This window comes from Echinococcus granulosus (genome assembly GCF_000524195.1).
Source record: "Echinococcus granulosus chromosome Unknown EG_S00016, whole genome shotgun sequence".
Classification (NCBI taxonomy): Eukaryota; Metazoa; Platyhelminthes; class Cestoda; order Cyclophyllidea; family Taeniidae; genus Echinococcus; species Echinococcus granulosus.
The window spans coordinates 1,271,929-1,293,906 of NW_020170396.1; the positions used below are offsets into that span (position 1 = coordinate 1,271,929).

Genomic DNA, 21,978 nt, shown 5'->3' on the forward strand with positions numbered 1-21,978 from the left:
ACGGATGCTATGAGCCTCACAAGGGTGATGATATAGACCTCCTCTTCTCAGTAATTTCAGACATCGGATGACGTAAGGACAATGCAGAACAATGTGAAAACGACCATGTTGACAGTTAAGGAGTTTTGAAGGCAATTTAAACAAGTTCAGGACAACGGAAGTCCGACGAGATGATTACCAAGAATAATTACTTTGCCATCACTACGAACAACCACAAACCCGATAATAGCCTTTTAAAAAAGTGATCATAAGAAGTGCAAAGGTCCTAAAAAGGATCAGGAATATTGGACGCAGGATCAAGTGGAGAAAAAACAAACACAACACACAAACATTCTGAAAAGTGTCTATTTAAGATAGGATAATTTATTTTACAAAAAAACTAACACTGCTAAAATACTAGTAAATGCAATATAGTACCCATTAATGTGTGCAATGATAATTGGAGATGTTCAATGTCTCAAACGAATGTAGGGTATATTGGGGTAGGCCTGAGTGGCACAGGTTGTGCAGAGCCACTCGACCAAAGGTCCCTCCGCCTTGAGGAGGTAGAAAGCCTCGGGGGTGAGGCCAGAGCAGTGGAGATGGAACCAGCCTCGACACCCGGCCTCGCATTGCACCGGCGGGTAATTACAAGACAGCACCTTTCCAGACATTGAGGAGGGCGGAGCGGGCGGCTCGGTGAGATCGCGAGAACAAAGGAGGCACACTGTGCCCTGCGCGGGCATAGGAAAGGGGGGTGCGGAACCGGATGGGGGCATAGGGGGAATTGTGCCTACAGGCTGTTGGGCAGGAGGGGGAAGCGATAGCGGTACTTGCTGATGTTGTTGCAACCCCATTGGTGGCTGACGAGTTGATTGTCGTGCAGGGTCGGTGACTGAAAGACCCAAAGCAACCGATTCGTAGCAGTATTTAAATGAGCGAAGCAGAAGAGGCTTGGCCGTCGCACTGCAGTTTATAACTAATCGCTTCGAAATACATGATTCCCGGTAGGAGAAATAGGGTATTTAGAAGCCAACCTTGTAATGTGCCTAGCTTCAAAAAGACAACCGCCCGACTGATGAATAATCGCAAAACATGTTTACGGATTTGAAAATAAGCAAAAGCAGAAGCGCACAACAAGGATAATTACCAACACTGAAGTACCAAAAAATAAGTAGATAATTGCACGAATGTATGGTTAGCTTAGAGAAAAAAAATTGAGTTGGGAAAAAAATATGACACTATTTAAGAGTCAAGCTCATATTGAACATCCAAATTTCTGCCACAAGATCAGCACCAAGGCTACATGGTCGGTTATCCCCTGTACGTTGTGCACTCAATGGGGTATGTCGAAGAGCTGGTATTAATTTGAAAAAAAACTAACGAAATTGTCTGGCAGCATTGAATGATAAAGATTTTCCAAAGGTATCGGTCATAGGTGCTAAAAGGTAGCTAATTCAATACTGTGTACGACATTAAACCACTCGATAACCTCCAATAAATTAACGAACACAGGCAAAAAAATTTGGCATGATATTCAATATGGAGGCTTATTGGGATGACTGTCATTTTATAAAACAAAATAGATAAATTAGCGCTCTATCAATGGCTAATTGCCAGAATGGTCTAGTAAATAACTCGATAAACAGAAGAGAAATAATCAACTCCTCCATAAATCGGAGCAAAAACCAATGGGTCTTAAGTAGAGGGAAATAAAGGACAATAAAACGGAGCACACTAAGTAAACATCAATCAAAAGATTGGTAAAATATAAAATAATTTGCCTGGTCCAAATTGTCGTAGTAGATGAGTCTATTTTATGGAAATATATGCAATGAAAAACAACGCAGAGAACTGAACGAACAAAACTTCTGAGGGTCTAATCCAGTACGGGACACATAGGAAATTCAGCTTACCTTCCATGCTTCTCATTGGTATTACAGGATTTGGTTGGGGCTGTTGATGCTGGGACATGGGCATAGGCGAGGAGATGGGTGGCTGCTGGGGAGCAAAGGGCTGTTGTGATGTCATTGGAGGAGGTAAGGTTCTTGGAACTCCAGCGGACCCGGAAACAGGTTTAGCACCGAATCCACCATCATAAGGGGACGAATGGCCCACTGGTGGCATTGCAGTGGCGTCCGGCGTCGGCACGGGGGCCATCATCCCGCCCTCTGCCGTATGTTGCCCGGACGGCGATACGATGGGAAAACGCGAAGCCGTTGGTGGTTGCATTGGCGCTTGAAACCCTGAGTGAAACAGAAAGGGAAAACCCAACTGATTCTCCATCGTTTCAGAGGTGTTCAAGAGGTAACGGATGATGCAATGGCAGAATGTTTCCAAAAGTTGGCTTTAATGTATCAAAAGATTTTTTTCACTAAAAGTTCACGCAGCACACCCAGTTAATGGACTAACATAAAGATTAAAATCAATAAATAACAATCACAGAAATATAATGGAACTACCGATTCCAACTACAAAAAACAAAACACACACTTGATGACACCAAAAGCATAGAAGTCGAAAATAATATTCGCAATGAGCTTACTCTGCTGTTGCAGCATGTCAACAGGCATTTGGCCAGGCATCTGATTGTATACAGACTGCTGTTGAGGTATATGAGGTGCACGCAAGTTGGGACCGGGTAACATCACAGACGTTGTTGGGTGTTGATACATGGGGGGTCCACGCTGGTAGCTGCCGGAAAGTGGATCTCCAGGGGCGTTTATATTGGGTCCCATGACCTGATTGTGGATCGGCATTACACTCTCGGTCGAATATTCACCCATTCCCTCCTAACAAATAAACCATTAAAAATAGGACTCACTATATGATGCATTTTTCCTGGCAATGGACCAACAGTTGCTACGTTTCGTCCCATTCGAGGGGGAGACTGAAAATTTGGAGGTCGCATAGGCTGCTGCATGTAAGGAGCATGACCATTAGTTCCAAATTTATTCATCTGAGGCTGCATATAGTTTGATTGCGGATTATTTAATATAGAAGGCGTGTTTTGTTGGTTTACTGGAATACGGGGATCCATCGACAGTCCCTGATACCAACCCTTAAACGGTGAACACGACCCGCCAGTGCCTCATTGCATAACCAACCAATTGAAACACAGATTTTAACAACATCGTTATCATTTATTTAAACAGGTTATTTTCACTCTTTAAATACAACCATTTGATTGTGAATGGTAAAGTCAGCAGCGAAATAAGTTTCTGTCAAATTCGGTTCACATTCGAATCTTAGTTAACAAATTATTTAACATGACGTATGACGGTAAAACAACCAAATAACTTTTGGCAAACAAATAGGATATCCAGGCTCCTAAAGCAGCCCAAGTTTTGTCTGGCATGCAGTTTAAGTATTTATCTACTGACTTATGCTCATCCATCTAGCATAAAACGGAAGAAATAATTTAAGCATCTAAAAGATGTCGGATCTTCAGACTTGCATATCACTTCGCCTTAGGTCTCGACATTTTAAAGGATTTGACACCGTAAGTAGGAAAACTTGGCCTCATTTTTAATGACTGGAAAATGTGTTTCAACTCGCATATTCTTCGGACCAATTGCAGTCGCTTGCTATTTTAGGTAGCTGTGTTTAAGTGTGCGGGTGCTCAGGGCTCTGTGGACGACTTTCCCGGTGCAATATGGTAGTCGATCCGCGCCAGCTGCTTTGTGTCCCTTCTGTAAGCTGGTAGTATGTTCCTCCATAGTACCTTGGCTTATTACTTCCTTGGCGAAGGTGCGGGATGCTACGTATCATTAAACTATTGTTGAATTGCAAACTTCAGAGAGCTCACTGTGGTCGACGAGCAGCTACAGTCTACGGAGTCGGGATGTTCCGCACAGATAAACCAGACGTTAAGCCATCACGTTTGTTCGTAGTCGATATCATGCTTAAGGGGATCTTCATGGAAATTATGCCGCTTTCTCATGATACTTTACCGAATTAATCGTAGCGCCACGGGACTTTCCTGAGACGAAGGAGGACATAACACTAGGACAGAATATGTACTATCGATGTACAGAAGGGCTGGGAGGCGATTGGCATGGTACGGAGAGCAGGCCGCCCGGTAGATTTTTAGCAGCAGAGCTCCGAGGGTCTAGTTACCAAAACCGAGGGTTAAACGAATAGCCGAAGTATTGCATTAAGTTGGGTGAAAAATGCAACAATGGTTGGCTGCAGTTGAGCTAATATGAATGATCTGACCCTGTGGTTCTTCTGCGATCTACAAGAGTATTCGGGATCTACACGCCTTAGTTACGAAAAAGACTCGTGCAAAATTGCTAATTCACTGAAAGGGCGTGGCCATTCGTTGCACAGTTCGCCTGGATGATCCCACATATTGTTGCACTTTGTTTGTAATAAGCTTTCGGGGACTTTTTCCCTCTACTACGACTGAGACGCCATTTAGGAAATACCAACTACTTATGGATCAAGGGGATGGTACAAATGACACTTACATAGCGATGGAGGAAACTCGATGTGAGAATATTCGAAAGCTTAGATTCGTTGAAACATCTCATGAGTGTGAACATCTGACCATGGAAATGTATATTTCAAAAGGATAAAAATGATTTAAAAAACAAAGACATGAAATGGCAGAGGTGTAAGAAAGTCTGGTGGTGGTTACTGGGAGTTAAGCCACCAAAAATGAAAACCAGTTATAGTAGAGAAAATGTCCGTTACTTATGGGCGTATGTAATCAAAGCAAAAGGGAAGATGGAGGCCACGTAACCGACTTTAATTTTTCCACTTGCTACGACGTTCACGAAATTTGTGGCCCGTGTGATGACCAAAAATTTTGTCAAATGCCTTCTGGTAAAATGGTCGACAGTCTGAAGACTCTTCTGTAAAATAAACAAGTGAATAAATCCAGCATTGTCGACAAACTCCAAAGCATTGAACAGCAGAAAACAAGAGAGTCATTTACAGCTAAGGATGTTACATAAGGTGAAAATTTGAAACATCTTTTAGCCATGGTTTAGAGAGAGTTCCACAAATTTTCTACTTTCAACGCTGTTACTGTTGCAGAGAAGGAGTATTGAGAAAAGTGATTAGGATCCTATCTTTCCAGATGACATGACAGTAAACAATGGGGGCAAGTGCCGCCTTTGATGATACACACAAATCTGTCAACTGTGTATATAAGTCACGTGTAAAGTAGAACTGCTAGCAAATTTTTGCATATTGAAGGTAAATTCATCTCATTTGACAGTATTACAAAATCAAGACTCAGAAATCACTCAATCGTATTCATCTGAGGCTTTGAAACGAGCTTATCATCGTCTACTGAATTCGAACTGCATCCAACTTGAAACCCAGTCAAAGTCAGTGGGAAACAGTCTTGCATATTTCTAAGTACAATATTAATAAATTGTGAAGCGTCACCACCGCAATCACTAACAAACAAAACCCAACAATGAATCAAGCGCACTACCACGGAAACACTTGGGAGGATCAAAATAGTCCGTCAAATAGGAGAGAGACCTATAAATAGCCTGATTCGCAATGAATTTGTTGCACCATCCTCAAATTAATCACCTGTCAATTTACTTTTTCAGTCCTTAAAACGTTCCTTTGCGGTTGCCTGACCCCTTTACTAATAAGTGCACTGTCATGTTGGACATAACCTCATGATGGCTCCTTTGAAAAAAAACAGGTAGCTTACATCCCATGTTTCAGAAAAAAATCGAAAAACTTTGACATGCTATAAAAGTGTCAAGAGTGGTTCATTTAGAACATGTCGTCTTTTTCTTCCGAAATTAACGTACCACGATGGTGGTATGTAGCACTGAAATTTTAGTCCACTTGAATGCTTAAGCAAAGGCCGACAATTTTAGCAATGACAAAGCATTCCAAAACTACTGAAGTTCAAATTTCGCGTACATCGGAAAAACAAAAAAAGGCGAAAAAATAACAAGGAATTGACAATCTCCGACGCAGTATTGATAACGGCTGCATCGGCCAAGAGTGTGATTAACGAAAATTAACGTATCAAATGAATTCAGCTACTACAGAAGTACGCCTCGTTTCCTCCTATTACATCAATTAATTGGTGACCAGTAAAGTCGAAATGGCTTAGCAATAATTATCAAGTTTATGAAAAACGCTAAAATCGGACGCTTACTTTCCTTATGCCGAAAACAGTTCTTCACTAAATCTGAAAAGTTAATTAGTCAACATTGAATCATGGATGCCGGAATTCTGGCAAAGGTGTCAGCAATTTATGACTCCTCCCTACTTATTGGTCGATCTCACATTCCAAAGCAGAGCATAAAAACAGGCGGTGAAACAGACCCTGTTGACGGTCTATGATCTTCTCCTGCAGCTCAAGGAGCTTGCTTCGACAGCTCTCATAGAGGTCATCCCGACTCTTCAATTGTTTCTTAGTTTCTTTCAGCGCTGAAGGGAAGTTGCATTGGGTTCAGCTTATATGAGACAGGAATGAAATCAACAAGCGTATAACAAAAAAATTCAAACATACAAGCTCCACATTTTGCATATTTTTCCTGATGCTCTGAAAGCGATCGCCCACATTCATTGTATGAATTTTGTAATTCCCTTAAAGAAGACTTGAGCTTTTCCAGTTCTTAAATGATGAGGAGTAAAAAGTTAGTGAGCAAAGAGATCAAAGCTGTATCACGTGTTTATTAGCAGTATATAGAAAAGGAAGCCTCCTATTTCCTTTAAAAATAAAACAAAGTACGCAGAATCGATGATAATAAATACAAAAAAACACTGAAACTATTTTCGTTAAAAATAAAGCGGACTGCCAGTAAAACAATTATCAAGAAATTAGAATGAACTTAAGCAATACTGACGAAGGAAGAGTTTCGTAACTTGACTCACTGGTTTCTATTTGCTCGACTTTCTCCTGCCGCCAATTGAGCACTGACCTGCACTTCATCAGTTCAGAGGATCCATCGAGGTCGACCGCGGGTGGGGGAGCGAAGTCTGTCAAGAATCTAATTTGTTATAATGGACTAGTCTAGAGTAGGGTAGTACTATAAAAATATTGCGCACCTGATTTTGCTGATGATTTTGAAGTAGGTAACTATGAAAAAAGAAATGCATAAACTTAAGAACTGCGAAACGCCACTGGGGTCAAAGACTGTTACAAATGAATTCTGATTGACATAAAAAAAGTAACGAGCAATCGGCAATTCCGACATAAAAAATGACAGATCACTTAAGAGTGACTACCAAAAAAAGCAACCCAAACGCATAAACTGTCCTAAGTAATGAAAAGTCCCTGAAATTAACACCTAAGGAAGGATGCATAGTTGGGTGCCGGCATATAATGTACTCTGTTTTAAGAACGCATCATCCTAAATTTGAAAATTCGAACCAAAATCATTTCCATAGCAGAAGTGATAATGTGGGATAAGCATTTTCATCAGAGCAAAGCGTTTCAAGTGTAAAATCCATACTGGTGAATAAATTAACACACCAAGAAAATAAAAAACAATCGACTGTTTTTGTTGAAAATACTGTAAAATCGATAAATTTATTCTTAATACCATTAAAACATAGACACGTTTTATTTGCGTACGTGAGCTTCAGTGGATCCGATCGCGTTAAGATGTCTATGGTCAAACCAGGCTTATTTTCCCCATCGAAAGCTACGCAACTATCACCATTTATGCCCAGATAACCTTCAATTTTATGGATACACTGTTTAATTTTATTTTATAGACATATTTTACAAGACAAATGCCCATAATAGCGCGGGTCTAGCGAATGAACGGGATGATGATAAAAACATCGAGTTCTCTATCTAAATAGTACCATTTTACGATTGTGCGACCCAATGCTACCTGAAACACCAAATAGTCGTTGCTTTTGTAATTAATGGAGCAGTTTAAAAATACTGAGCGCGCTTTAAACACTATGAACCAAAAGTGTGAGCAGTTGTTCGAAATCAGCAGTCAATGTGCCATACCCGAATAAGACAAGACCTTGACACCCGTAAAACTATCCTCATGGCTTCCTGGGTCGAATCATGACCCATTAACGGTGAGAAACTGTACTGATATCATTTTGCTCGTGCAAATGGTAACTCATCATGCACTTTAGTGAGCTTGAAAGCCCAAAAAATAAAGATATTCAAAGACAGAAAAATACTCATCAATTTGATTTCCCTTTTAAAAATAACACCAAGAACCATTACACACCTATTTAGCACAACGCATATCAGTCGGACCGATTCACAGCTAGTCATTCATACAGAAAAAAACCACAATTTTCTGACTCCAAAGTCACATACATGGCACCATCGCAGGATTTTCATTTGCATTTAGGCCTTCCGTGACTTGTCGATCCGGTGATTTGATTAAGGTTTAACCTTTATTACAAAATCTACCTCCCTATTTTCGCTAAACCAGTTTTAGCCACCTTTGGTAAATGCCATTCACTGTCAATTTTACACGCGACCACGGCATTACAGAAGTCAAAAAACGATACAGGTTAAAGTTTAGCATTAAACTGTGTATATGAAGTCCTGAGTTCAAAGAAATGAGCAAAGTATCACATCGCATCAATATGTGAGTAAAAAACAGCCGAAATGGCAAAAAACGCGCCAAATGCGTTGCAGTACTTAATCTTCCCATAATAAATAGAAAATCTGCCTAGTGCGATAATAGATGATACTAATCCAAGATTTCAAGTCTAAATAACAGTAATAGAATGGGTCCTGGTAAAAAACACTTCGTTTCAGCTTGGATAAACAGAATTTACTCAAGCAAATAGATATATGAAATGAATTGTAGTATAGATTGATCACACTGATTTTAACCACTTTCCTCAAGTAATCTGCAACACATAAAAGGTAAACTGTCTCTTCTTGCACGAAAAATAAACTGCAATGTGGTAGCATGTTAACGATAGGAAATAGAGAATCGAATACAATAGCAAGGCAAGCTCAACTGCTGAAGGGAACTATACGCTCGCATGAAAAGTTGAGTAGATTGAGTAAAAGTTGAAGAGCCACCTGATGAAAGCATGGTCAACGAATCCTGCACACTTAGTTCTTATTCCACATTTTTGGTGAATATATCACACTGACAAAATGTATACTTGAAACAAAATTTTACAAGAAGTTGGAAGGCTAAAACAGATACCGACCCCTCTGCCTAATAGATATAATATCCTTGTTTTGAAATCGCAAACTGAAAGGCAGGATGGATATAGAACCATCAGAGAAAGCGTTAACCCGATGCCATGAAAGAGTGGGTCCGGCATAATACGCTGAGCTAAAGAAGCAGGCAAAGTTTGATTAAATTAAACAATTTTTTAGTAAAATTATTAGTATGAGCTATGCGAGGGTAAACCGGATGTAAGAGGTTGAAAAAGAGGAAAAGTTTAGTGACAAAAGTTGCATAATTGAGGCGTTGGGACAGTACTTGTATTCGTGCCTATGCAACCATTGATCGACAACGCCTCTTGCCCTGACTGGAAGGTTGGAAAAGTAGCCACTAAGAAAGTAGCGGCTGTTGGGGAATTCGTGCGCTACTAAATATAGAGCGCTGGTAAGGTACGGGTGAAGCGTTTCCCTAAGAGTGGAAACGGTGGATTGAAGAGTGAATGGCAGAATAACAATGCCCGATATTACGAGTGTTGTTAAAATCGGTAAGCGAGGATTTTTTGTGTCCATATACACCGAAATTTATTTAACGACCGAATAAGAATGTCAAACAACGGAAAAAGTGGAAACGAGAAAAACATTCCCGAACTGCGTGGAAAATTTTGTTGAACTTGAATAAAATGATGAAATAATTAACTGGATGCATGGAAAAATAAGAAAACGATTTAAATACATGAATTACTTTTCACTGAATGTGAGAGACAATCCAGATGGTTAGTTAACCATTTTGCCTCATTCAGGGAATCGCGATTACTTGTTGGGACCGGGCTAGCCACACTTGCATGGCATCGAAACAATTTAAGTCTCTTAAAATAGTGAAGAATTCTTCGTGTATCATCCAAACATCAAACTACACCAGAATACTGGTTTTAGAAACCGTAAGATTGAGATTCTGTACCTTGCATTTGGATGTTCCTCAGTGGTTTTTAGATTCAGCTAAATAAGGCACTAGCATATGGAGGCAGTTCAAGTAAAACACTGGATGGCGATTTGTACCCCAACTAAAAAGGGTCACAAATCCCAGTCACAAGAAAGCGTTAGTGCCGGAAGTCATTCGCGACAATAAATAATTATTAAAAAAGGAGGTGTGGAAATGGAATATATGAAGCATGTTAATACTACGGGAAAAGTACTTAAAAGATCCGGTAGGGATAAGACTCCAATTTTGCCTGTATAACATGAAGCCACTCTCCTTTTCGACGCAAGGGAATGAAAGCCCGAAATATTGCAAAATACGTAGACAAGCGCATAATGTTGTCTTGACATTTACGCACCTTCGCATATCACTGATATTTAAACAACTGTTCACGTTAAAGATGAAAGTGATCGGATGTAGTCCCCTTTTGTTCCGCAGGGCCTAATAATAGTCCTTTCCTTGAAATCACGTAATATGATTGTGAAATTGAAATTCATCGTTTTTTGAAACAAAGACGGTCAATTAACTTTTATTTACAACAATTCCTACATAAATTAATGCGCCTTATTTGATGATGAAAACTGATAATAGCCGGTGAAAATGTTTCCATTCGAAACTCTTGGTAGATCTTAAAAGACCACTGGAGTTGAAATTTGTTCTTGAGTTTTGAAATATTTTCAAAGCAAAGGAAGTCACTTGAGTTCATGCAGGTCGAAAACCAGTAAAACAAATACTTGTATTATGACATCCAAAATCCCTTATTTATTCGCTTTGCTTGAATGGCCACACGCAAAATGTAACTTCTACTAAATGTGAAGCATGAGAGCAAACAACTAAATAATCTCCGCCATAATAGATAATCTGTTTTCATATATCTTGCGGGAGAAATCTTGAAGATATTTGGTAAAAACCAACTCACCAAGCAAATCGTTGTAGCTGGGATCAAGACTAAATAGAAATAATGATTAGTACTTCAAAAGTATGCTACCTACCTGCAGCGATGACAACACATAAGGCAATGAGCTTTGAAGTGTTATCTAAAAAGAGTAAAAAATTTTGTATTACCATGCAATTAGTTCCCAGTGATTTTACCAATCAGAAAAGCAAACAACTGGCTGATTTATATGCTACACGGGTTGATCCAACAAAAAACAATTTAAATTAGCAACCAAACCAACCAACTAAAGATGTCTTTAACAATAATTCCAGAAAGAGCAAACGCTCCGTTACTGCTACTTGACACATACACCATAGAGAGTAATGCATATGCCGAAGTCAATTTGAGTAATTGAGAAAAACTAATTGCCAAAGATGGAGGGAATCCTACTGCTGACTTTGAGGGACGCCTGTAGGCAAGCTGAATAGCAGTTAAGACAAACTGTATGAAGCCGTTACCAATTATGGTTAACGCTTAAGTGGGGATCTAATAAGCAAACAGTGGCAATGAAGAATTCCGGTGAAACCTGTCTTAACACAGGGCATTAATATGCGCTTCAAAGAAACTCGACGAGAGCACTTGCATAAAAATAGCGATTACTCACTAAAGACAGCTGTTTCAACACTTCAATCCTTGTTTACGAAGGATGATTGGTAATTAATTTTTGATCAACATTCGCAAACTTCGCAAAATCATGTCTGGTATTCAACGGCAAAGACATATGCTTGGCTAGGACTTTTAATCCCAACATCACATATACGTGACGTTCTGATTTTCCTACCTGAGCCCAGGGTCACAAATTTGCATAATTTCCTTCATCAGTTTAAAAATATTTAGTCTCAAAACGAATGGCTGTTAAAACAGTAAAAACGGATACAGTGTTCTTGATCTGAGTGGAATAACAGCTTTTGGTCTTTTGTCAACAATTCGGTTGGCACAAAGACGAATGACAATTGCCGATAAATTAGAACAGTGAAATATTTGAGGTGTGGCGGTTTATTTTTCTCTGAGACTCTGGTAACGAACACGTTTAGCCATAGAGGCTATTTAGTAAAAAATAAAGTAAAAAAGAAGTTATGTAAAACTGGAAAAAAGCTAGCTTGCAAGAGCAAAATACTTACAAGAACACACATTATTCACAAATCTCGGACAAAAACTTAGGAGTTGTAGGAAGAGAGCCAGATTGAATGAGCAATGACATTGGAAGTACTTTCAAGGTTTCAAGACAGTTACTGCCCTTCGATATCTATACTGCCTGTGTGAAAGTTCCAACTATTTATGGCATGAAAAGCTCGTAAGTGGGCGCGTAGATACTTTTGTGTAACTGGTGCTCACAAAGATAGGCATACTGGTACAGGGGAAATCATTTCACTGCAACTAAACACGCATAAATCCGTCTACTGAACTGAACAGCATACAAAAGTAAAGCTTGCATAGACGAACCTCAATCTATGCAGAAGCAAAACAGTTGGTACATAAACTTAACACGGCGAGTAGTTACATCCCCAAGCTTTTTGAAAAGGAATTCAAACAATCGCGAGTTGACTTTAAGTATATTAAAAATAACCTTTGAAAATTTCTGCGCCCCAAGCACCAGCTAAAATAGACAGACCGTTTAACATATAGGTTAAATTAGAAATTCTCTTATGAGCCCAAACCTGTAGGAAAAGGGAAATCACAACTGCAATTTTTTTCCAGTGTTTCTCCATATTTCGTTTACTGCAGTTTTAGCCGCACTATAAATAGGTCAAATAGTCAATGGTATGATCAGGCAGTATTCAAAATATGTAGCGGAAGATTAACATCTAAAATGTAGCGTCGAAATGACGGTTATAGTCACTAGTTGAGGGACAAAAACACAACTCTAACCACCAAATTACCCTAATTATCGATAAATCCGGTTTATTCTGCCCTTTCGGGTAACCTGTGATACGCTTCGCATAAAGGCGCCGATTATCCTGTAGTAATTTAGATTTTAGTTGACAAGAGTTATTCGTAAACGATTCTCCGGTAAGATGTTGAAAAGATTATAAGTTTGGCTGGTGAGTGCAGAAAAGCTCACAAGCAGAGTGTATTTTGGATGAATTTAATAATTTGGATCACTGCAAAGCATTTGAATAACAGTAAATTCCAGATAAATTAAACCAATTAAGACGTTTCCAACATTTCCGTGCTTCTGCTTCTAGTTGTTCATGGTTCATTTGTTAAAATGCAATCAGTACTGCATTCGCTTGTCCCAAATCTCCATTGCAATTATAATTTACCTAGTTGAATATTTCTTTATAAACTTTACAAATATCAGTAGATTTTAAGGTGGAAGAAAGTGACAAAATTACGCTAACTTACCAATGTGACCGGTGATCTCACTAATTTTTTCGATCAAATCAACAATATGAAGGTAGAAGTTGGCAACTGGACTATCGTTTGGTGCAACACCATCACTGTCCTCAGGCTGGCCACCAGCTCTCGCTGCTATATTACCTGCCGTAGTTCTTTCATCACTCTCCGTTGTTGAAGGCGCATCTTGATCGACTTCTGGTTCATTCTCGGTAATGTCCTTTGACAATTCCATTTGGGCACCATCTTCTGGTCTAAAGAATCTCCAAATAATGTATTGAGACGCAAGTGAATACACAAAAACGGCCTTGTCGCAAGTACTTTCCCGTGACCAATTACAAGGTAAGCATAACATACCTGGATTATTATCAAAAAGCATTTTCTGGAAAAGTTTCAAAGGAAACTCACCCAGAAGAATCCGAAATTATTAAATCAGATCCTGAGTTGCCTCTACCGGAAACCTGCGGTGCATCAACAACTATTTCTTCCGACAAAAGGCTTGATTTGGTTGAGGCGTCTGAAAATTTCGCTGACTGGGTAGACAGAGGTTCGACAATATCAACACATTCTAGAAGGATAAATGGATTATTCTCAACAAACAACAATACCATCATTCGGCGTTGGACACGAATCTTGATCCTTTGAAGATTTACTAGGAATATTTTCTGAGCTGGAAAGTGAAAATTCGTAACATTTACCAAGTGATTTGAATGTTTATGCAAATGGGGGACAAACTAATAACCGAAATAATTTCACAAGAGAAAAAAACAAACTCCTTAGTTCTACCAACCGTTTCCCTGAGCTCATAAAGCCCCACCTTCTAAATCCGTACAAAATAATAAAAATAGCATAAAGAAGGATAGACACACAGGAAAGTAATAAAAGCATACGGGAAAGGAGCCTCGATCTTCGAGTCGATTTTGATATGGCCTTTATTAAAAGTCAATGGTACATCAAAAACTACTTCTTCCGAAGAAAAACTCAGCTCCTTTGATGCATCATACGGAATTTCCACAATATCCTCATGTTCTAGAAAATGACATGCAGATTCCCAGATAGATAGGTATGTACTCACAATTCAAGTTAGAAAAAACAGGATAGTAGCGTACCCGAGGAAGAAGACTGAGTCTAACATAAATCTCATTAGAATAATACAACGCTTACATCTGGGTCGAGTAAGACGAATGATGGGGGCCGTTGCATTTCAATCTGGTACCTACAACAACTAGATTAATGCGTAATATTCGGCCGAATGTGGGGCAACAATAAACGAAATAACTAGGTTTAAAACAGAAGTTACATAAGACACAAGATCCAGAAAATACCGAAAAAATGACTTAAATAATGTGACAGACTTTAGAGGAAACTGGACCAGGTTTTCGGAATAAACTGTACCGGTATTTAAAAAAATGCATAAATTGTACCTAACCATCGATTTCCACAAAATACGTGAACAGAAGTGCATGAAATTTGCCAAAAGTCAAATCGGAAAAAGAACAAAACATTAACCAGTTGGTAGAAGCTCCCATTTTGGGCAAGGTATTGAGAAGATATACCAACTGGGATACCTGAGTCGAAACTATACTTTTGGATAACAGCATAAATATGCCAAATGTACACCTCAAACGGTTCAAAACTCTGAGAAACCAGCTTTGACAAACAAAGCCTACCACAGATTAGCCCCGCGACCTTTATGTTATTCAGCAGGCAACGTACAATGACCTCAGGTGAAAATACTGTTTTATTTAAAAAGTAATGTCCCACCTAGGTTTAATAATTTGTCGTAGAGCAAATCCTGCCTAAGGACATGTGTCTAAGGTTTTTCGGATAAACTAATTATTAGTAAGCACAATTCAAACATTCGCTCCTAATATTTTAATTTTGACATAAAATCGACTTTTATTGTTTTTTCCCCTCAGAAGCATGAGTAATAGAAAGCTATGTTGTAATATTGCTGTAATGCTAAAATTTCTTCTTTGAGTTGCAAGAATTCGCAGTAGTATACAAAATAACACATTACTAGTGAACAAAATCCTAAGTCCTCTGGCATAGCCAGGAGGCAAACCATTAAAGCAACACATTTGGCCTTAATATTGTTATTTAATTAAAGAGTCACATTTAGCAGCAGTGCTAAGGTGATTTTAAAGGACTTTTATAAAAGCTTGTTGTAGATTTTTGTCATTGATCACACTTGTGCAGGGACCCGAGACTCATCTGGCATCGAAAGAGGTCATACTATCAAAGCAGAAAATGTATTTTAGACAAACGGAGGTGCTAGGGGTCTACTGACATGGCACAGACGCCATACCATCCAGCAGAAATACACAAGCAAGGTCTTACGTGCTCAGGTTATCCGAACGAAGAGTTAAGCATGCAATCGAAGTATCACGTAATCGCTCCTCCTGCTTGAGCGTCTCTGACGCACAACTTAATCAACCTAATGCGTTGGTCATTACAACGCGTCATCGAATTTGCGTGCAACTGGGAAGATATTTGACAGTAACGTCAGCGATCTCTCTTAACAATTCTGCCGAGTCTAAGGTTTCATTCTGGTTAAGAGCTGTACTGGGGAAGTGGGGAATGCGCTGGCCGTCTTGATGCCCACCAGTAGCCATACGATAACTGGCCGAAATGTAGAGTCATTTACTAAAGGATGGGGTTTAAAATATTCTCATTGTGATAACGCTTTCCGTCTTTCCTCCCTGCTACTCTGTGCTCACTTCAGTGCTGCTCAGTCATATCTATTTGAATCCCATCAAGCTATTAGGGAGATACTGAGTGCTCACTTTATTGGCATCTTCATGCAAACTTTCCCAATCGACTCAACACTAGCATCACTTCTGCTGTGAATGGCATTTCTGTGGAATACAGAACTGGGTAGTAGCTGAAGGTGGGCGTCATTTTTAACAGTTTTGCTAGGGGTGTCACAAATTCTTCCATTTGCAGCATCTGCGTTTCTTCCGTGACGTTAATTTTCATTCAAGATGGTTATCAATTACTACTGCGTTCGCTTTGCTCCGCTACCAAGGTGACACCTTAAGACTTTCCTGAATACAAAAGAAATCACAGTACTAGGGCGAAAAATGCATTAGCGACGTACGAAAGAGATAAGGCGCTACTGGCCCAGCCCGCAGACCAGGTCACCGAGTGGAAGCACAATGACAGTGGCCTTCAATGCCCGTGCAACCAAAATGAGGAGTTATACAGCCAAATCTAACTTTCCATTTCTTTTAAAAGTGCTTCTGGACTGTTTTTGGCATTGTTATTTGTATATTCTCGTTGCTATTAATACTGATGCCACTTATTTTCCGGATCTTACGTTAGCCACCAGTTTCTTTTACTCAGACAAAGAAATCCCGAATGGAAAACTGAACTAATCTGGTTCTACAATGAACGTCTGAATTCAATGCTGCGCACGACTTGGAAAGGAAGGGAAGTTAAGACATGTTATCCCTAACGACCAGTCTAAATATATAATATTTGAATAATATCATTAGGTGTCACATCACAGCTAAACACTCTTCGAGCCTCCTATTGTTTTAAGTAATTGCTTGTGAAGTAATGTATATTTCGTCCGCTTTAAACGGGCCGTATTGTACTTTAGGCAATTTCTTGTGCAAAACAGTATAATTGTTGCTAGATTGTTTTATTAGAAAAAATAATTAGTTAAATGCAATTCACAGCCGCCTACTGGCAAGTTTTGACCGAGACATTCATATTCAGAGTGGGGTCTCCTTATCATTGCAAGCCACTGGATGTGTGCGATTTGATGGTGGATAAATTTAGCCAAATTTCGAGCCTTGCAGGGCAGTGAGTGAAGTCAGTGCGTCGGTAAGCGGGACCCCAGCCCTTACCTAAGCTGATGTGTAGCACCGGTCCGAACAGCGATTTGCCCGGCCAGGGCGTGTACTTGCCCGCCTCTGTCAGTCGATCCTCGTAGATCCGCGTGTCGAAAACCACCAGGGAACAGGCCGGTGCAACACGATAGACTGGCCAGTCACCGGCAATTAAATCACCCGGTTGCACAAAACATGGCGAGGCGACAAATATGGGTGTGGTGGGTGTTTTGTTTGTCAGGAGGATTTGCCCTTTTGGCAGTAGCAGAAGGCTTATTCCCTCATGGGAGAGACGCCGTCGTTGCTTTGTTGGTGAGGAGGAATAGAGGATGGACGGATGGTATTTTTTTCGACTGGGGTGCGATTCTTCACTGAAGGCTCGCGGCGAGGTGAAATGGCGGACTAGACGGTCCAGACAAAGGCGGCCCTGTTGTGACCAAACGGCATGAGTGGAGGTATTTTCTGCGGTGGCAGCGGAGACAGAATAGTGCTCCTCGTTGAGGACAACCAAAGCGGAGGTGATGACTGGCAGCCACTTGTGACCGATGTGACGATTACATTCCCAGTATGAGATGTGCGACCAAGGCTTCTTGCAACATTCCTCCAAAACGCATCCGGAGTCGCTCTGATTTGTAAATGCGTCCTTTTGCCTTTCAGTCAAATGCGGCGCTCTGGGCACAGTTAGCATATCTGTTTATGAAAGTTTTAAAGCATTACGGTTTTAAAGAACGCCTTTACGAAGTAAAACTTGCGCCTTATACAGTCACCTATTGTGATCCTTGAAGTCAAGGGATAAAGGGTAGTATCAGTGACACAATAATGTCCGGTTGTGCTATTCAACCTTACCAATTCCAAGTGATGTGACCAAGGAAGGGCAAGTTTTAGCTAATGGCGACGAAAATATCAGGTTCGGTATGCACATTAAGGTTTACCTTTGCGTTCCCCCTCTTGCTGGACCGTTTCTAGTGCGATCCTTTTTATCTAAAGGGTTATGCATTAAGGCACTCCGTCAATAGTACAAAACACGGTTTGGCACGGTTTTCAATCTGACTAGCTGCACCACCAGTCAGATGGGTGTGTGAACTAAAATTGTAATCAAAACGAAGAGTATCCAGTGATTTATGCCATCTTAATACATTGATTGTATGCAGACGCACTGGTCCAGCATTGGTTCAACCAACTTAACCATGTTCAGCCTAAGTAAGTGAGCTTAAACCTTTCAAAGGAAGCATTTCCCCTTAGGCGCATTCCTCGTTTCAAGAGCGTAAGATGAAATGAACCGGAAATGTCCTCTTCACCTTTGATTAGATTTCCCTAATAAGAATTTAAATAAGCGAATTTTCGATTGCTTCAAGTTAAAAAGACATCAAAACACCTAATGAGACCACTAATGCTAATTGACATGGCAATTCATGACATAAATAACTATATCGAAGCACTCTGCTTTTGTTCCCTTCCTTGATAAATGCAACTTCACAAGGATCGGTTCAACGGACAAAACTGCGCTTCTAATACACAAGGTGAAAGAAGCGGGTCAAAACCGTCGCTGCCGTATTCACAGTTAGTGCATTTCACAGGACATTGAAAAGTTGCCTTGAAGCAGAAATTTACATAATAAGGCTCAACTCTCCAGACGGAGGCCTATCCAAAGCAAAGGCGGAAGTTGCGTGCACATTTTTGCACTCAAGCAGTGCAACTTCAAATGAGTAAAAGATATCTCGATTAAAGAGCATCATGTAATGTGAAGACTAGAGGCTGCGTTCTAAAACTTCTGGACGCTGAAAATTCACTACGACTGAAAGGCGGCGCGGTTACTTCTCCTTAGCATTTGGGAGAACCAAACCAACGAAGTACACCATGGGATTTGTGATGTAAAGTCTAACTCAGAGTAATTACGGATGAGAATGTAAAATGCATTCACATTATTAAAAAGTTGAACAAAAAATTTGTAGGGGTGATTGGTCTAAAACAATTATTTTAATGATGTTAAACAAAATCACAATTTTATAGGATGAATGGAAGTTCCCCTAAGCTAGCTGTCTGATGGTTGGAATGTCAAAATCTAACAGTAACCTGAACTATGGGCTTGAGTACAGCCAAGCATCGTTCATCGTTCCACCCAAAGAAGTCAATCAAGTGGAAGTAGACAGGTAAGCCATTCAATGGAGTCAAAAGAGGCGAACCCGTAACAGCTGTGTGTCAACGCAGCGCCAGCGACTAGAAGGTCAGCAAAAGCCACAGGAATGCTTTAACTTGCGGCATTGGCGCCGACGTCCGCTTCTCACTGCTGGCCTCTGCCTTTTTCACTCTCAATCTCGCTCTCTCCCTCTCTAAACGCCCCCCCGTTGGCCAGCAGACCGCGACGCCAGCCTTCGTCACCATCCCTCCCCCATTCTTCTGCCCCCTTCACCCTCCCCCTTCCCCTGTATCTTTTAACGTGCCGCAAAGGCCACACTGAGATGGTGCCTACTATTTCGTTTTGTACCACTTCCCCGGTGTGGTTGAGCACACGTACAATTTGGAATTCACTCCTATCTCACGACTGCCCTGAGGTTGCATTCATGATAATGTTAAAATGCTTGCCCTTGGCACTTGCCTAGTCATTTATTTCAAGAAAATCTATAGTCGTGACCCAGTACCGTCTTTTGTGAGGAAGTCTTCGACATCTACCACTTCTCACGATAATAAGAAACCGAGTAACCATCATCATTAACGTTTACAGACAACCTCAAAATAAACGTACAAGACAGCTGAGTGGCCAAGTATCTATTGCCATGACATTTATTTACTACCTGAGTTGAAGCCCCCTACAAGCATCACACTACTCAACCAAATCAAACAAGCCTGAGCGCCTTACGGAGGTCATCAAATTGTGTGACCGAAGGTTTCAAGAGTACCTCATGAACTGAACTTCTGAAACAATCAGGTTATGCAAGTTCATAAAGGACTGCATGTGCATTCAACGCGCGTCTTTGCGCCATCGTGGGTTAGATTAAGACCATTCATACCTAAAAAAAATAATCGCTTTATCACGACTTGTTATTAAACCCTGATTTCTCTGAGACCCGTTATGAAACCATTGTTACAGTTTAGAATTAGTCCTTATTTCTTCAAAATAATCCTATTTGAATTAATATTGGGGACTTCTCAACGCACTCACCACTCACCAAAAAAGGAAATTGAATTTATTCACAGGTAAAAGGGTCTGGAAAATAGGAAAAACTATGCATTTTGTGTGAATAAAGTGCTGTAGCTTCTGTCAATTCCTGGATTATAGAAGTTGCGCCCTAAAAATGCATCGCTGTTGTCGCATTTCAAGTTCTGTTTTATGGTATGGCGCCAGATTAGAAGCGATTCAATTATACCGTTTCGAAGGAAGAAAATCATGTAGTAAAAAACTATAGTATGCCAGTACTTAGACATGCAACCGGCTAGTCTTTGAGCCATAATTGGTAAAAATTACCAAGAACAAGAGCCGCATACAGCACATTAATCAAAAGTGGCAAAAGTGGCCAATGAAACAAGTTGACTGAGCTTAGCTGCCAGCTATAGACAATGTCCATGGTAAATTTAAACACCACATTTATAAATATACCTTGAGCTACTCCCTTTGACGGTCCCGATGCCTCCGGACACTGCCTCCAATTGACCATAATATCAGCGCAAAAATTTTGCTAATTATACTTCGCATTGTTGCGGGCTAGTGAAGCACCGTAGGTCCGCTTACATGCGATATAAATTAACCACTTCTATACTTCTATTCAGAATATTTTACGTCAAATTTGAGCAGTACAATTGCCTATGCCCAGCAGCGATAATCTGTGGTGCAATCCAACTTCCCTCTTTATCCTTATTAATCTCTGTTTTGGGACACTTGAAACTAAAAATGGAAAAGTGGACACCAACCCTAAGAAGATTTTTCAGAGGGACATTGAAACGTTCTCCAGAGCATAGGAGAACTAACCAATGGTTCACTGAAATTCATTCCTGAATAATATTTTTGTTGACTCTGTTAAAGCGTTCCACGCGACTTTTGACCCTTGTGGTGTATGAGAAGTTCGAGGTAGGCGGAGGTCAACGCCAAGCGCAATTTCGGTTAAATCGACATGTCGCTCACTTGAAGGTGCCTTCGTTTCTCTGACGCCATCTGCCGACAACGGGACCCGCATTCATGTGATATTCTAGTAGCCAATCACTCCATTCTGTATACACAGGTGGACAGCCTCGGTCCCATCGACCAGGACTCAATTGGATATGAATCCTTGTGACACCACATCGTCTCCCTATTTGTTTACTGTCTACCATTCGCGAGATTGGCAAATAAAACACTGTTGACAGCTGATAGGGCGGTCAAGGCGATTTGCAGATTTCAAGCAATATTTTACACCAAAAGTGATAACATGACAAACATGCACTTTATTTCACTTATTTTCGAAATCAGTTCTTACATCAATGGTTAACCCAGTATGCATTTGATAAAGTAAAAAAATGGCAACGAATAGGATCAAATTCATACAGAACACCTTAGCGGTAAGTAGCTTTTTTGGAGTGTCAAATCTGGAATCAAATACAAATCGCATGCAAAAAACAAGACACTGGCCCTAATGGGGTGAGAAAAGACGATAACAACAACTAAAATAACCGTTATTTCGCTCTGTGACACATCCGTGAAAGACTACCGTAATCACCTACTATCATGTCAAGTGTACATCAACCAGATGAAATGTTATGGCATTTGTGATATCACTTATTTGAAGCGTTACTTGTCACTGATTAATGACTCAAATTTAAGGTAAGGGTAAACCCTATCTCAGTTGCT

General features: G+C 40.2%; 1 protein-coding gene across 1 annotated transcript; it reads right to left on the bottom strand. All coding sequences in view use genetic code 11, as the record gives it.

Moving 5' to 3' along the window:
- Positions 1 to 449: 449 nt before the first annotated feature.
- Positions 450 to 17,847, bottom strand: EGR_03260 (smad; the record flags this gene model as incomplete). The annotated part of the gene is made up of 9 exons (XM_024492509.1): positions 450 to 874; positions 1,896 to 2,225; positions 2,525 to 2,771; positions 4,014 to 4,090; positions 6,289 to 6,393; positions 6,841 to 6,945; positions 13,333 to 13,577; positions 13,732 to 13,891; positions 17,178 to 17,847. The coding sequence occupies 9 exons, from the start codon at positions 17,845 to 17,847 to the stop codon at positions 450 to 452; spliced, it is 2,364 nt and encodes a 787-aa protein (XP_024353183.1).
- Positions 17,848 to 21,978: the final 4,131 nt, after the last annotated feature.